The sequence below is a fragment of the Pan paniscus genome, chromosome 20 (assembly GCF_029289425.2).
Source record: "Pan paniscus chromosome 20, NHGRI_mPanPan1-v2.0_pri, whole genome shotgun sequence".
NCBI lineage: Eukaryota > Metazoa > Chordata > Mammalia > Primates > Hominidae > Pan > Pan paniscus.
This window is the reverse complement of record NC_073269.2, coordinates 61,093,043-61,107,718: the sequence shown is the minus strand read 5'-3', so window position 1 is coordinate 61,107,718 and position 14,676 is coordinate 61,093,043. Positions and strand designations below refer to the sequence as shown.

General features: G+C 49.0%; 2 protein-coding genes across 8 annotated transcripts in view; one reads left to right on the top strand and one right to left on the bottom strand.

Annotated features, from left to right (window-relative positions):
- NLRP2 (NLR family pyrin domain containing 2) overlaps positions 1–9,568 on the bottom strand; it is a 37,972-nt gene extending 28,404 nt beyond the window's left edge. For 2 of the 3 annotated variants that reach the window (XM_034945006.3, XM_055102905.2), the window contains exons 1-2: positions 3,957–8,056; positions 639–683 (exon numbers count right to left, since the gene is read on the bottom strand). In XM_034945006.3, the coding sequence (XP_034800897.1) occupies positions 639–683; positions 3,957–4,236 (325 nt within the window). In that variant the 5' untranslated portion in view covers positions 4,237–8,056. Of the gene's footprint in view, positions 1–638; positions 684–3,956; positions 8,057–8,374 lie in introns of those variants that run through there. The other variant, XM_055102904.2, reaches the window with a different exon arrangement.
- Positions 8,058–14,676, top strand: part of NLRP7 (NLR family pyrin domain containing 7) — a 41,859-nt gene continuing 35,240 nt past the window's right edge. For all 5 annotated transcript variants that reach the window (XM_055102910.2, XM_055102907.2, XM_008962245.4 and 2 more), the window contains exon 1: positions 8,058–8,554. The gene's annotated coding sequence lies outside the window, so the exon portion shown is untranslated. The remainder of the gene's footprint in view (positions 8,555–14,676) is intronic.

Here is a 14,676-nt window from a genome sequence, read left to right as displayed (position 1 = left end):
GAACCATGATTGTACCACTGCACTCCAGCCTAAGTGACAGAGTGAAGCCCTGTTTCAAAAAAAAAAAAAAAAAAAAAAAAAAAAGCCGGGTGTGGTGGTTGCTCATGCCTATAATCCCAGCATTTTGGGACGCTGAGGTGGGCAGATCACTTGAGGTCAGAGTTCAAGACCAGCCTGGCCATCATGGTGAAACCCCATCTCTACAAAAACCACAAAAAATTAGCCGGGCCTGGTGGCAGGCACCTGTAATCCCAGCTATTCCCAAGGCTGAGGCAGGAGAACTGCTTGAACCCAGGAGGTGGAAGTTGCAGTCAGCCGAGGTCATACCACTGCACTTCAGCCTAGGTGACAGAGCAAGCCTCCATCTCAAAAAAGAAAAGTCTCTAGCTTATCCAGATTCAAAGGCCAAGCTTACCCTTCCCCGCTTTGTATGTATTTATAGATTTCCAACAAACGCGATCGTGTTTCAGCTTCCCAGGTCTTACTGCTACGCACCTGTGTGACCAGCTCCGCCCTGGGAGCAGGGATGCTAAGTCCGGCATTTCTTTGCATTCTTAGTGCTCAGCACATTCTCCTTAAAACAAAGGCCCGAGTCCCCAGATCTCACATGAATAAAAGTTATAAATGAGGTAACTTACCTAATGATAGAGGCTTCCTTTTATTAAACGATTTCAAAGCTGCTTCTGAAAAAGGAGAAGGGGGGAAAAATTTTGCATTTTACCATAAGCTCAAGATTTTATTGCCTTCATAAAAAAAAAGATGACACTTAGAACTGGATCACTTGTTCCTTTCTCTTATCTCCTTCCAGTTCAAAATGCTTGCATCTTTTTTTTTTTTTTTTGAGACAGAGTGTCAATCTATTGCCCAGGCTGGAGTGGCACAATCTTGGCTCACCGCAACCTCTGCCTCCCACGTTCAAGCGATTCTCCTGCCTCAGCTTCCTGAGTAGCTGGGACTACAGGCATACACCACCATGCCCAGCTAAGTTTTGTATTTTTAGTAGAGATGGGGTTTCACCATTTTGGCCAGGCTGGTCTCAGACTCCTAACCTTGTGATCCGCCCACCTCAGCCTCCCAAAGTGTTGGGATTACAGGCGTGAGCCACTGCGCTCAGCTGCTTGTATCTTTTAATAGCCAGCATTCTTAGATCTGCAGTTGGGCTCAAGGCACTCAAGCTTTAGCACAATCTTCTTTGTAGTTTTAGCCTTTTTCCGGAAAATCGGCTTAGTCTGCCCACCATAGCCACTCTGCTTCCTGTCATGACACTGCTTCCCCTGGGCATACCAAGAATCCTTGCCTTGTTTCACTTTGTGGGGGTGGTGCTTGCCACACTTCTTACAGAAAGTCCGGCGGGTTTCAGGAACATTCACCATGTCCGTGTGAGCGCTATTGGCATGGAAAGACAATTTGCATCTTTTTCAGAGCCCAGACCTTCGTAAGTTTACAACTCTCTGGGTTTCCTCCTGCCGTTTTCAAACTTGTAACCTCCGGAGGTCAGCTAAAGTTAAAAACCCTTGGCCGGGCATGGTTGCTCACACCTGTAATCCCAACACTCTGGGAGGCTGAGGTGGGCAGATCACCTGAGGTCGGGAGTTGGAGACCAGTCTGGTCAACATGGTAAAACCCTGTCTCTACTAAAATACAAAAATTAGCAGGCATGGTGGTAGGCGCCTGTAATCCCAGCTACTCTGGAGGCTGAGGCGGGAGAATCACTTAAACCTGAGAGGAGGAGGTCACAGTGAGCCGAGATCGCGCCATTGCACTCTAGCCGGGGAGACAAGAGTGAAACTTCGACTCAAAAGCAAAACCAAAATCCAAACCAAACCAAAAAAAAAAAAAAACCCTCATCCATCGTTAAAGACAGGAAACATTATGCTAAAAAGTGATCTCTAACTGAAATAAAACTGGCAATTTTTAAATAAAAAGATAGGATTTCCTTAAGGTTGAGGAGTATTCCATTGTGTAATTAATACCATGTTTTTTTTTTTTTTTTTTTTTTGAGATGGAGTCTTGCTGTCACCCAGGCTGGAGTGCAGTGGCACGATCTTGGCTCACTGCAACCTGACTCTCTGGTTCAAGCAATCCTCCTGCCTCAGCCTCCCAAGTAGCTGGCACTACAGGAGTGTGCCACCACGCCCGGCTGATTTTTTTATATTTTTAGTAGAGACACGGTTTCACCACATTGGCCTGACTGGTCTCAAACTCCTGGCCTCAAGTGATCCACCCGCCTTGGCCTCCCAAAGTGCTGGGATTACAGGCGTGAGCCACTGCGCCCGGCCTACCATGTTTCCTTTTTAAGGCTTGGGGTCCCAACAATCTCATAACCCAGGCAGTAGGCAGGGTACCCAACGGGCACATTTTCTATTCATCCACTGATGGTCACTTAGACTGACTCTATATCTTGGTTACTGTAAATAAAGCTGCACTGGCCAGGCACTGTGGCTCATGTTTCTGATCCCAGGACTGTGGGAAGCCAAGGCAGGAGGATCGGTTGAGCCCACAGAAGTTCGAGACCAGCCTGGGCAACATGGTGAAACCCTATCTCTACAAAAAAAAAATATATATATATACAAGAATGAGCGAGGTGTGGTGGGAGGCCATAGTGGCAGGATTGCTCAAGTCTGGGAGGTCAAGGCTGCAGTGAGCTGTGATTGCCCCATTGTACTCCAGCCTGAGCAAGAAAACGAGACCCCGTTTCAAAAAAAAGTGTAGCTGGGCATGGTGGCTCACACCTGTAATTCCAGCACATTGGGAGGCTGAGGCGGGTTGATCACATAGTCAGGAGTTCAAGACCAGCCTGGCCAACATAGTGAAACCCCATCTCTATTAAAATACAAAATTTAGCCAGGCGCAGTGGCAGGTGCCTGTATAATCCTAGCTATTCAAGAGGCTGATGCAGGAGAATCGCTTGAACCCAGGGAGCGGGAGTTGCAATAAGCTGAGATTGTGCTGCTGCACTCCATCCTGGGTGACAGAGTGAGACTTGTCTCAAACAAACAAACAAAAAAGTTATGGGGTAGAAAGTAGAGTAGTTCTAAATGCACTTGCTGGCTGGGTGCGGTGGCTCACGCCTGTAATCCCAACACTTTGGGAGGCCGAGGCGGGCAGATAATGAGGTCACGACATCGAGACTATCCTGGCTAACATGGTGAAACCCCATCTCTATTTAAAATACAAAAAAAAAAAAAAAAAATCAGCCAGGCGTGGTGGGACATGCTTGTAATCCCGGCTACTCGGGAGGCCGAGGCAGGAGAATCGCTTGAACCCGGGAGGCGGAGGTTGCAGTGAGCCGAGATCGTGCCGCTAAATTCCAGCCTGGGTGACAGAGTGAGATCCTCTCTCAAGAAGAGTTAAATAACCATAGTTCATGTGCATTTTATTGTATTGTTATTTTTAATTGTCTTTGCCTCCATTATTTTTGATCTAGGATTGGTTAAATCCACAGATATGTTAGGCCAACTGTACGATACCTGAAAGCGATAGAAATAGGTAGAAAATAAGGACCAGGACAGACACCAGGGTTTATGAAGATCCAGCACCTGCGTTCAGAACAAGCAGTCCCTCTCCAAGCCTCAATGCCATTTCTTTTTTTTTTTTTGAGACAGAATTTTGCTCTTGTTGCCCAGGCTGGGGTGCAATGGCGTGATCTCGGCTCATAGCAACCCCCGCCTCCTGGATTTAAGTGATTCTCCTGCCTCAGCCTCCCGGAGTAGCTGGGATTACAGGTGTCTGCCACCACGTCCAGCGAATTTTTGTATTTTTAGTAGAGATGCTGTTTCACCATGTTGGTCAGGCTGGTCTCAAACTCCTGACCCTCAGGTGGTCCAACCGCCTCAGCCTCCCAAAGTGCTGGGACGACAGGCATGAGCCAGCGCCCCTGGCCTTCTGAATTTCTAAAGTCCTGGAGAGGACGCCTGCTTCCTCCTAGGACACAGTGTGGACCGATTTCCGCTCACCTCTGACTTCATCCTTTGCTCTCTCAGACAGATCCATTCGGTGCATCTTTTCAAAGACCTGGAGGCTCGCCATCTCCACCCAGTAGCTGTCACAATGGCTGGTGAGGATTTCTACCAGTTGCTTCCCATCAGCCTTGTCTACCTCCTTGTGGGGGATCTTCTGGAGCTCGTGTGCCAGGGAGAAGGTCGTGATCAGATACTTGAACTTGCTCAACTCATCCTGGCTGAGCTGCTCCAGGAGAGCCTGCAGGTTGAAGCCCATCTGCGCCGAAGACACCATCTTGTCCCACGTGGGAGCTGTGATGAGAATCAAGGGAGGAATGGAGAGGGATGGTGATTAGCACTCCTGTCTCCTGCTGTGCCATGAACAAGGACACTCACCATCTACCCTGCTTCTTCAAGAACAAACTCCCAGCCTGGGCAACATAGTGAGACCCCCATCTCCACGAAAAATAAGTTAGCAGTGGGTGGTGGTACATGCCTGTAGTCCCAGCTACTCAGGAGGCTGCAGTGGGAGGATTGCTTGAGCCTGGGAGACTGAAACTGCAGTGAGCCTTGATTGTGCCACTGCACTCCCATCTGGGCAACAGAGCAAGACCTCAACTCATTTTATTTTTATTTACTTATTTTTGAGATAGTTTCACTCTGCAGCCCAGGCTGGAGTACAGTAGTACGATCTCAGCTCACTGCAACCTCTGCCTCCCAGGTTCAAACAATTCTCCTGCCTCAGCCTCCCGACTAGCTGGGATTATGGGCACCCACCACCACGCTCAGCTCCTTTTTTTTTTTTTTTTTTTTTTGAGACAGAGTCTCACTTTGTCACCCTGGCTGGAGTGCAGTGCTGCAATCTCGGCTCACTACAACCTCTGCCTCCTGGATTCAAGCAATTCTCCTGCCTCAGCCTCCCAAGTAGCTGGGATTACAGGCATTCACCACTGTGCCCAGCTAATTTTTTGTATTTTTAGTAGAGATTGGGGAGGGGGGGGGGTTCACCAAGTTGGCCAGGCTGGTCTCGAACTCCTGACCTTGTGATTCACCTGCCTCAGTGCCCAGCTAGTTTTTCTAATTGCAAAATAACCAGCTACTGTCAGGGTTTTCCCTGAGGGGCTGCTCAGGTTCTAAAAGTTAACCTATAAAGCGAAAACACTCTCTCATTATAGCAAAGTAGTAACACAACAATGAAAGGACAAGCATAGATCAGATAAGGAAGTGGGGAGCTATGTGGATCACCCAGGAGACAAGAAACTTCGTGAAAACTGGGGTGAATATGAAAATGCAAACACACAGCCAGGCGCGGTGGCTCACGCCTGCAATCCCAGCACTTTGGGAGGCCGAGGTGGGCGGATCGTGAGGTCAGGAGATCGAGACCATCCTGGCTAACACAGTGAAACCCCGTCTCTACTAAAAATACAAAAAATTAGCCGGGTGTGGTGGCAGGTGCCTGTAGTTCCAGCTACTTGGGAGGCTGAGGCAGGAGAATCGCTTGAACCTGGGAGTGGGAGGCAGAGGTTGTGGTGAGCTGACATGGCGCCACTGCACTCCAGCCTGGGGTGACAAGAGTGAAACTGTCTCAAAAAAAAAAAAAAAAAAAAGGCTTAAAGATAACTTAGCGGTGGAGCCTGGTCTCAGGACACAGGTGTGTGGCTTTTACTTTACTGAAGCTGGCCGGGGGGCCATGGCTCACACCTGGAACCCCAACACTTTGGGAAGCCAAGGTGGGAGGATTGCTTGGAGTTTGAGACCAGCCTGGGCAACATGGCAAAACCCTGTCTCTACAAAAAAATACAAAAAAAATTGTGCTGGGCATAGCGGCATGCACCTGTAGTCCCAGCTACTGAGGAGGCTGAGGTGGGAGGATCACCTGAGCCAGGGAAGTTAAGGCTGCAGTGAGCTGTGATCGCACCACTGCACTCCAGCCTGGTAAAACAAACAAAAACACAACACTGGGGGTGGTGGCTGACGCTTGTAATCCCCGCACTTTGGGAAGCTCAGGTGGGTGATCACTCCAGTCCAGAAGTTCCAGACCAGCCTGGCAACATAAGACCCTGTCTCTATTTTAAAAACAACAACAGGGCCGGGTGCGGTGGCTCACGCCTGTAATCACAGCACTTTGGGAGTCCAAGGTGGGAGGATCACCTGAGGTCTGGAGCTTGAGACCAGCCTGGCCAACATAGTGAAACCCTATATCGACTAAAAATACGAAAATTAGCCAGGTTGGTGACAGGCGGCTGTAGTCCCAGCTACTTGGAAGGCTGAGGCACGAGAATTGCTTGAACCTGGGAGGTGGAAGTTGCAGTGAGCTGAGATAGCGCCACTGTACTCCAGCCTGGGAAACAGAGCTAGACTTTGTCTCAAAAAAAAAAAAAAAAAAAAAAAAAAAGGTGGCCGGGCGCGGTGGCTCACGCTTGTAATCCCAGCACTTTGGGAGGCCGAGGCGGGCGGATCACGAGGTCAGGAGATCGAGACCATCCTGGCTAACACGGTGAAACCCCGTCTCTACTAAAAATACAAAAAAATTAGCCGGGCGTGATGGCGGGCGCCTGTAGTCCCAGCTACTCGGGAGGCTGAGGCAGGAGAATGGCGTGAACCCGGGAGGCGGAGCTTGCAGTGAGCCGAGATTGCGCCACTGCACTCCCGCCTGGGCCACAGAGCGAGCTAGACTCCGTCTCAAAAAAAAAAAAAAAAAAAAAAAAAGGCAGTAGCAACAAAAACTTTACAGAAAGGGTATAACACCTCTCTATATGATAGCTGTGAATAGCGTGAGAATGGCAACTGGCATAGGTATTTGCATAAGACTCAGGTCCGGAAGCTGGACTAGAATGATGGTAAGAGTCTCCCTCACCTCAGTGAATAAAAAACAATACCTTCTTTTAAGAGGACTCATTAGACAGAAAACCTTAGCACTGCCCAGGACTCCTCACACAGCAACCACAGCATCTGACCTGTTCCAACATTTTTTTTTTTTTTGGAGCTCTCTATAGCTCTATCCTAAATCCAAGAGAACAGAAATAAAAGCACACAAAACTATCCTCTTATGAGCCAACCTTAACTAGAGTCTCTCTAGATCTAAGCATCTGCTACTCTTTCCCCAATCAGAACCACTGAATTTTATTTTATTTTATTTTTTGAGACAGTTTCTCTCTTGCTGCGCAGGCTGGAGAGCAATGGTATGATCTAGGCTCCCCGCAACCTCCGCCTCCCGGGTTCAAGTGATTCTCCTGCCTCAGCCTCCCGAGTAGCTGGGATTACAAGCATGCGCTCCCACGCCCACCTAATTGTATATTTTTAGTAGAGATGGGGTTTCTACATGTTGGTCAGGCTGGTCTCGAACTCCCGACCTCAGGTGATCCGCCCGCCTCGGCCTCCCAAAGCGCTGCGATTACAGGCGTGAGAGCCACTGAGACAGGCAGAACCACTGAATTTCTAACAGAAGATTTAGGCCGGGCGCGGTGGCACCTGCCTGTAATCCCAGAACTTTGGGAGTCTGAGGCAGGAAGATCGCTTGAGCCCAGGAGTTAGAGACCAGCTTCGGCAACATACTAAGACCCTACATCTAGTGAGTCTCTACAAACAGTGGTAATAATAATATTATTAGCCAGAACAGATGTGGTGGCACCCTCCCACGGTCCCAGCTACTTCAGAGGCTGAGGTGTGAGGATTGCTTGAGCCTGAGAGGTCAAGGGTTCAGTGAGCCGAGATCCTGCCACAGCGCTCCAGCCTGGGAAACAGAGTAAGACCCTCAAAAAAGAGGGGAAAAAAAAAAAAAAAGGCTGGGCGCGGTGGCTCACGCCTGTAATCCCGGCACCTTGGGAGGCCGAGGCGGGCGGATCACGAGGTCAGGAGACTGAGACCAGCCTGGCCAACATGGTGAAACCCCGTCTCTAATAAAAATACAAAAAATTAGCCGGGCGTGGTGGCGGGCACCTGTAGTCCCAGCTACTCGGGAGGCTGAGGCGGGAGAATGGCGGGAACCCGGGAGGCGGAGCTTGCAGTGAGCCGAGATCGGGCCACCGCACTCCAGCCTGGGCGACAGAGCGAGACTTCGTCTCAAAAAAAAAATATATGAAATAAAAGGAGAAATTTTACCAACTGTGGAATGGAGAAATTTTACCAACTGTGGAATGGAGAAATAAAGAAATGAAGTTGCAGAGTTGCCGGAGAGCTACTCACCGCTCAACACCTGGCCCTACTCTCCGGCGGCGATGAGGGCTGCAGGTTGAGAAAGCTCTAATAAGGCTTCTCTTTCGGCCGCAGCCCTGTGATTGGCCCTCGGGGCGTAATCGTTGCTGAGCACTTCCTGTATCCACCGGAATTACTGAGAGGTCTTTTGGGGGCGGGGGGTGTTGGGGGGCGGTTCTTCACCTGAGCTTCCCGATCTCCACCTGTGGTCCTCCATCTTGACTGCCTGTTAAACTTACCTATGTGGAGCCTCATTTCAAAGCACGAACGCCCAGAGATTCTGCTTGATTGGTTACACTGGGGCTGCCCAGACCCTGGAGTTCTTTCCAGAGTCCCAGATAATTGTGATTGCGGCCGAGGCTGAGAATCACCGCTTAGAAGCCTCAGCTGTGATTGGCTACCTTCTCCCATCACCCCAGGTATATTATTAATAAAAATCCAACCGTATTTCAAGTGAAATATCAATGACACGTCAACTATGAGACGCATGAAAAGCACCAAGTTCATCAGTTTCACATTCACAGTATTAATTTTTTTTTTTTAATGGAGTCTTGCTCTGTTCCCCAGGCTGGAGTGCAACGGCACGATCTTGGCTCCCCGCAGCCTCCGCCTGCCGGCTTCAAGCGATTCCCCTGCCTCAGCCTCCCGAGTAGCTGAGATTACAAGCATGCGCCACAACGCCTGGCTAATTTTTGTATTTTTTTCAGTAGAGACGGGGTTTTGCCATGCTGGCCAGGCTGGTCTCAAACTCCTGACCTCAGGTGATCTGCCAGCCTCACCCTCCTAAAGTGCTGGGATTACAGGCGTGAGCCACCGTGCCTGGCTGGCAGTATTAATTTTGTAAACATATAGCCGGGCGCAGTGGCTCACGCCTGTAATCCCAGCACTTTGGGAGGCCGAGGCAGGCGGATCACGAGGTCAGGAGATCGAGACCATCCTGGCTAACACGGTGAAACCCCGTCTCTACTAAAAATACAAAAAATTTGCCTGGCATGGTGGTGGGCGCCTGTAGTCCTAGCTACTCAGGAGGCTGAGGCAGGAGAATGGCGTGAACCCGGGAGGCGGAGCTTGCAGTGAGCTGAGATCGCGCCACTGCACTCCAGCCTGGGTGACAGAGCAAGACTCTGTCTCAAAAACAAACAAACAAAAAAGAAAGAAAGAATAAAAAGAAAGTGAGGGGCCGGGCGTGGTGGTTCATGCCTGTAATCCCAGCACTTTGGGAGGCCGAGGCGGGTGGATCACCTGAGGTCAGGAGTTCGAGATCAGCCTGACCAACATGGTGAAACCCCATCTCTACTAAAAATACACAAAAAATTAGCCAGGCGTAGTGGCAGATACCTGTAATTCCAGCTATTCTGGAGGCTGAGGCAGGAAAATCGCTGGAACCTGGGAGGCAGAGGTTGCAGTGAGCTGAGATCGTGCCATTGCACTCCAGCCTGGGCAACAAGAGCGAAACTCTGTCTAAAAAAAAAAAAAAAAAAAAAAAAAAAAAAAAAAAAAAAAAAAAATGAGGGATGGAGGGAATAGGAAGGATGAATGAAAATGTGCAGGAGCAGTTTTCAGACTGCACATTTCAATAAATTCTTTTTCATTTTTTCATTTTTTTTTTTTTTTTTGAGATGGAGTTTTGCTCTTGTCGCCCAGGCTGGAGTGCAATGGTGCGATCTCAGCTCACTGCAACCTCTGCCTGCCGGTTTCCTGTGATTCTCCTGCCTCAGACTCCTGTGTAGCTGGGATTACAGGCAGGTACCACCACGCCTGGCTAATTTTGTAGTTCTAGTAGAGACGGGGTTTCACCATACCCTGTTGGCCAGGCTGTTCTTGAACTCCTGACCTCAGGTGATCCACCCGCCTCAGCCTCCCAAAGTGCTGGGATTACAGGCATGAGCCACTTCCCCCCACCGTTTTCTACCTTCTTAATATGGACACCCTACCATAATTTGGAGGTACTTTTTTTTTTGTTTCCTTTTTGAGACAGACTCTCGCTCTGTTGTCCAGGCTGGAGTGCAGTGGTGTGGTCTCGGCTCACTGCAACCTCTGCCTCCGGGGCTCAAGCAATTCTCTTGCCTCAGCCTCCTACAGGCACCTGCCACCATGCCAGGCTAATTTTTAGTACAGATAGGTTTTCACCATGTTGGCCAGGCTCTTCTTGAACTCCCGATCTGAGATCCACCTGCCTCGGCTTCCCAAAGTGCTGGGATTACAGGTGTGAACCACCACGCCCAGCCACAGTACCTTTTTAAAAAAATTTGTATTTTCCTTTATTTATTTATTTAGAGATGAAGTCTCTCTGTTGTTGCCCAGGCTGGAGTGCAGTGGCACGATCTTGGCTCACTGCAACCTCTGCCTCCCGGGTTCAAGTGATTCTCCTGCCCTAGCTGGGATTACAGGCTCCCGCCACCATACCAAGCTAATTTTGTATTTTTAGTACACACGGGGTTTCACCACCTTGGCCGGGCTGGTCTTGGACTCCTGACCTCGGGTGATCCACCTGCTTTGGCCTCCCAAAGTGCTGGAATTACAGGCGTGAGACACTGTGTCCGGCCCTCTCCCCCTCTTTTTTAACTAGAGACTGGGTCTCACTTTGTACACTGGGCCGGTCTTGAACTCCTGGGCTCCATGGCCCTCCCGCCTTGGCCTCCCAGAGTACTGAGATTACAGGTGTGAGCCACTATGCCTGGCCCATTATTTTATATTTTAATATAAATATTTACATTTATAAATTTCCGTCAGTGCAACAAACACATTTCAACAGCAATTTCACCACCACTCAGTTCTAGCATTTTAAAAAATGCCCTTTGTTATTTCTTCTTTGACCTTAGAATTATATAGAATTTTTTTTAAGACTCAAATGCATGGGATTAAGAAATTATCTTTTGTGCTGGGCATGGTGGCTCACGCCTGTAATCCCAGCACTTTGGGAGGCCGAGGCAGGCAGATCACGAGGTCAGGAGATCGAGACCATCCTGGCTAACACAGCGAAACCCCGTCTCTACTAAAAATTAAAAAAATTAGCTGGGCACGGTGGCGGGTGCCTGTAGTCCCAGCTACTTGGGAGGCTGAGGCAGGAGAATGGCGTGAATCCGGGAGGCGGAGCTTGCAGTGAGCCAAGATCACACCACTGCACTCCAGCCTGGGTGACATAGCAAGACTCCATCTCAAAAAATAAAAATAAAAAAATAAACTATCTTTTGTTATTCTTGCTAACTTTTGTTCTATTGAGGAAATTGAGACTGTAATGTTAAGTAGCAACCCCAAGGTCACATAAATCTTGGGTGGCTGGGGAGAAGAATGGATTTAAACAGACTTCTGGTTGAGCGCAGTGGTTTAAGGCTGTAATCCCAGCACTTTGGGAGGCTGAGATGGGTGGATCACTTGAGGTCAGGAGCTCGAGACCAGCCTGGCCAACATGGTGAAATCCGGTCTCTACTAAAAATACAAAAGTTAGCTGGGTGTGGCGGCAGCCGCCTGTAATCCCAGCTACTCAGGAGGCTGAGGGAGGAGAATTGCTTGAACCCGGGAAGCAGAGGTTGCAGTGAGCCGAGATCTTGCCACTGCACTGCAGCCTGGGCGATAGAGGGAGACAACATCTCAAAAAACAAAACAAAAGAAACAAACAAAAAAAACAAGAAACACCAGACTTCTGTTGGAATAAGTGAGTTTGGTTCGGGTAGATGGAAACTGCAAAGGGGTTTGGAGATCCAAAAGAGGAACTACGTGGTCAGAACAGAGTATCGGATGAACTGATAAGAAACCACAATTCAAAAACAATTCAACAAAATGCCCAGGTCTGTGAAAGCCTGTCTAAACCAGGCCTTGGGTCTCTGTGTACATTGCCTGCTTCTGACAAGGCTCTGCAGCCGGGAGTCGGCTCCCAGGGTTGCATGGCTGGGAACAACAGAAGCTCAGGAGCGGACCTAAAACGGAGCAGTTGGGTAAAATGAAGCTGTCTCCATTTACTTTCTACAGACAGACATCCATGAGAGGATGAGGAGGTGTGCTTGCCTCCTGGTCAAGCACTAATTTTTTTTTCCAAGCACTAATTTTAATTTTTTTATTTTTTGTAGAAACAGGGTCTCAGAGTACTTGCTTTGGCAGCACATACACTAAAATTGGAAATGGGGGTCTTGCTATGTTGCCCAGGCTGGACTTGAGCTCCTGGGCTCAAGGGATCCTCCCACCTCAACCTCCCAAAGTGCTATCCACTCTGACCTCGTGATCCACCTGCCTCAGCCTCCCAAAGTGCTGGTGAGGGAAGAGAGAAATCGTCTCATATTGTTTTATATTGTTTTATACTCAGTACTTGTTTTAAGAAAAAAACAAGGAGGCCGGGCGCGGTGGCTCACGCCTGTAATCCCAGCACTTTGGGAGGCCAAGGCGGGTGGATCACAAGGTCAGGAGTTTGAGACCAGCCTGGCCAACATGGTGAAACCCCGTCTCTATTAAAAATACAAAAATTAGCCGGGCATAGTGGCGTGCGCCTGTAATCCCAGCTACTCGGGAGGATGAGGCAGCAGAATTGCTTGAATCCAGGAGGCGGAGCTTGCAGTGAGCCGAGATTGCGCCACTGTACTCCAGCCTAAGCGACAGAGCAAGACTCTGTCTCAAAAAGAAAAAAAAAAAGAAAAAGAAAAAGAAAAAAACAAGGAATTGAAACCAAAGGCAGGTAGCCGGGCGCCAGGCACCAGACCCAAAACCAGACCCGAAACCAGGCCTGGGCCTGCCTGGCGTAAACCTAGTAGATAAAAATCAACTCATGACTTAGAACCCGATGTTATCCATAGATTCCAGGCATTGTATAGAAGAACATTGTGAAACTCCCTGCCCTGTTCTGTTTCTCTCTGACCAGCAGTGCACGAAACCCCTGTTACGTATCCCCTAGATTGTTCAATCACGACCCTTTCGTGCGCAGTCTTTAGTGTTGTGAGCCCTTAAAAGTCTGTCCAACTGTGCACTCGAGGAGCTTGGATTTTAAGACAGTAGCTTGCCGATGCTCCCAGCTGAATAAAGCCCTTCCTTCTACAACTCGGTGTCTGAGAGGTTTTGTCTGTGGCTCGTCTTGCTACACTGGGATTACAGGCGTGAGCCACTGTGCCTGGCCACTAGTTATTATTATTATTATTATTATTATTATTATTATTTGAGACAGAGTCTCACTCTGTCCCTTGGGCTGGAGTGCAGTGGCCTGATCTTGACTCACTGCAACCTTTGCCTCTCGGGTTCAAGCGATTCTCCTGCCTCAGCCTCCAGAGTAGCTGGGATTACAGGTATGCACCACTATGCCCAGCTAGCTAACTTTTTGTATTTTTAGTAGAGACAGGGTTTCACCATGTTGGCCAGGCTGGTCTTGAACTCCTGACCTTGTGATTCGCCCACCTCGGCATCCCAAAGTGCTAGGATTAGAGGCGTGAGCCACCGCACCCGGCAATACTAGTTATTGTTAATGCTATTATTGTTACTGACATGTTCATTTTTACCTAGCCACTTTATTTTCCCACCTCTTTCTCCCTACTTCTCCTAAGTGTCAATGTTAGATAAGTCTGAAATTCTCTTTCCCCGTCCCTCTCTCTGTCTCTCTCTCCTTCTTTGTCTTTCTTTCACCTGAGACCCATAATCCTGGAGATAGCAAGTGTCTCAGGGAGAAAATCCCAAACCAAGCGATTCTCCTGCCCTAGCCTTCCAAGTAGCTGGGATTACAGGCTCCTGCCACCATACCAAGCTAATTTTGTATTTTTAGTAAAGACACGGCCTCACCACCTTGGCCAGGCTAGTCTCGGACTCCTGACCTCAGGTGATCCACCCACCTGGGCCTCCCAAAGTGCTGGAATTACAGGTGTGAGACACCGTGCCCGGCCCCCTCCCCATCTTTTTTAAATAGAGACTGGGTCTCACTTTGTACACCGGGCCAGTCTTGAACTCTTGGGCTCCATGGCCCTCCAGTGTGGAGGAGAGAAAATGGATTCCCTCCACCCTCCTAGGTTCTTTGGATGGGCTATGAATTACATTGACACAAAACAGTTTGACAGAAGAAAAACCAGATTCAATTATGTATGCACAGCAGTCCCACAAAAATGTGAGACTGGAGGAAGGGCCAGATGATTGAAGCTCATCTAGCTGCCTGAGCTACAGAAAGGAGTATAAGAGTGTAGGGTGAGGTGGCTCACGCCTGTGATCCCAGCACTTTGGGAGGCCAAGGTGGGTGGATCACCTGAGGTCAGGAGTTTGAGACCAGCCTGGCCAACATGATGAAACCCCATCTCTGCTAAAAATACAAAAATTAGCCGGTGTGGTGGTGTGTTCCTGTAATCCCAGCTACTCTGGAGGCTGAGGCAGGAGGATCACTGGAACCCAGGAGGCGGAGGTTGCAGTCAGCTGAGATCGCACCATTGTACTCCAGCCTGGGCTACAAAGGGAGACTCCATCTCAAAAAAAAAAAAAAAAAAAAAGAAGAAGAAGAAAGGAGTAGGGATGTCCGTCCCGGTGGCTCACGTCTGTAATCTCAACACTTTGGGAACCGAAATGGGTGGATCACCTGACGTCA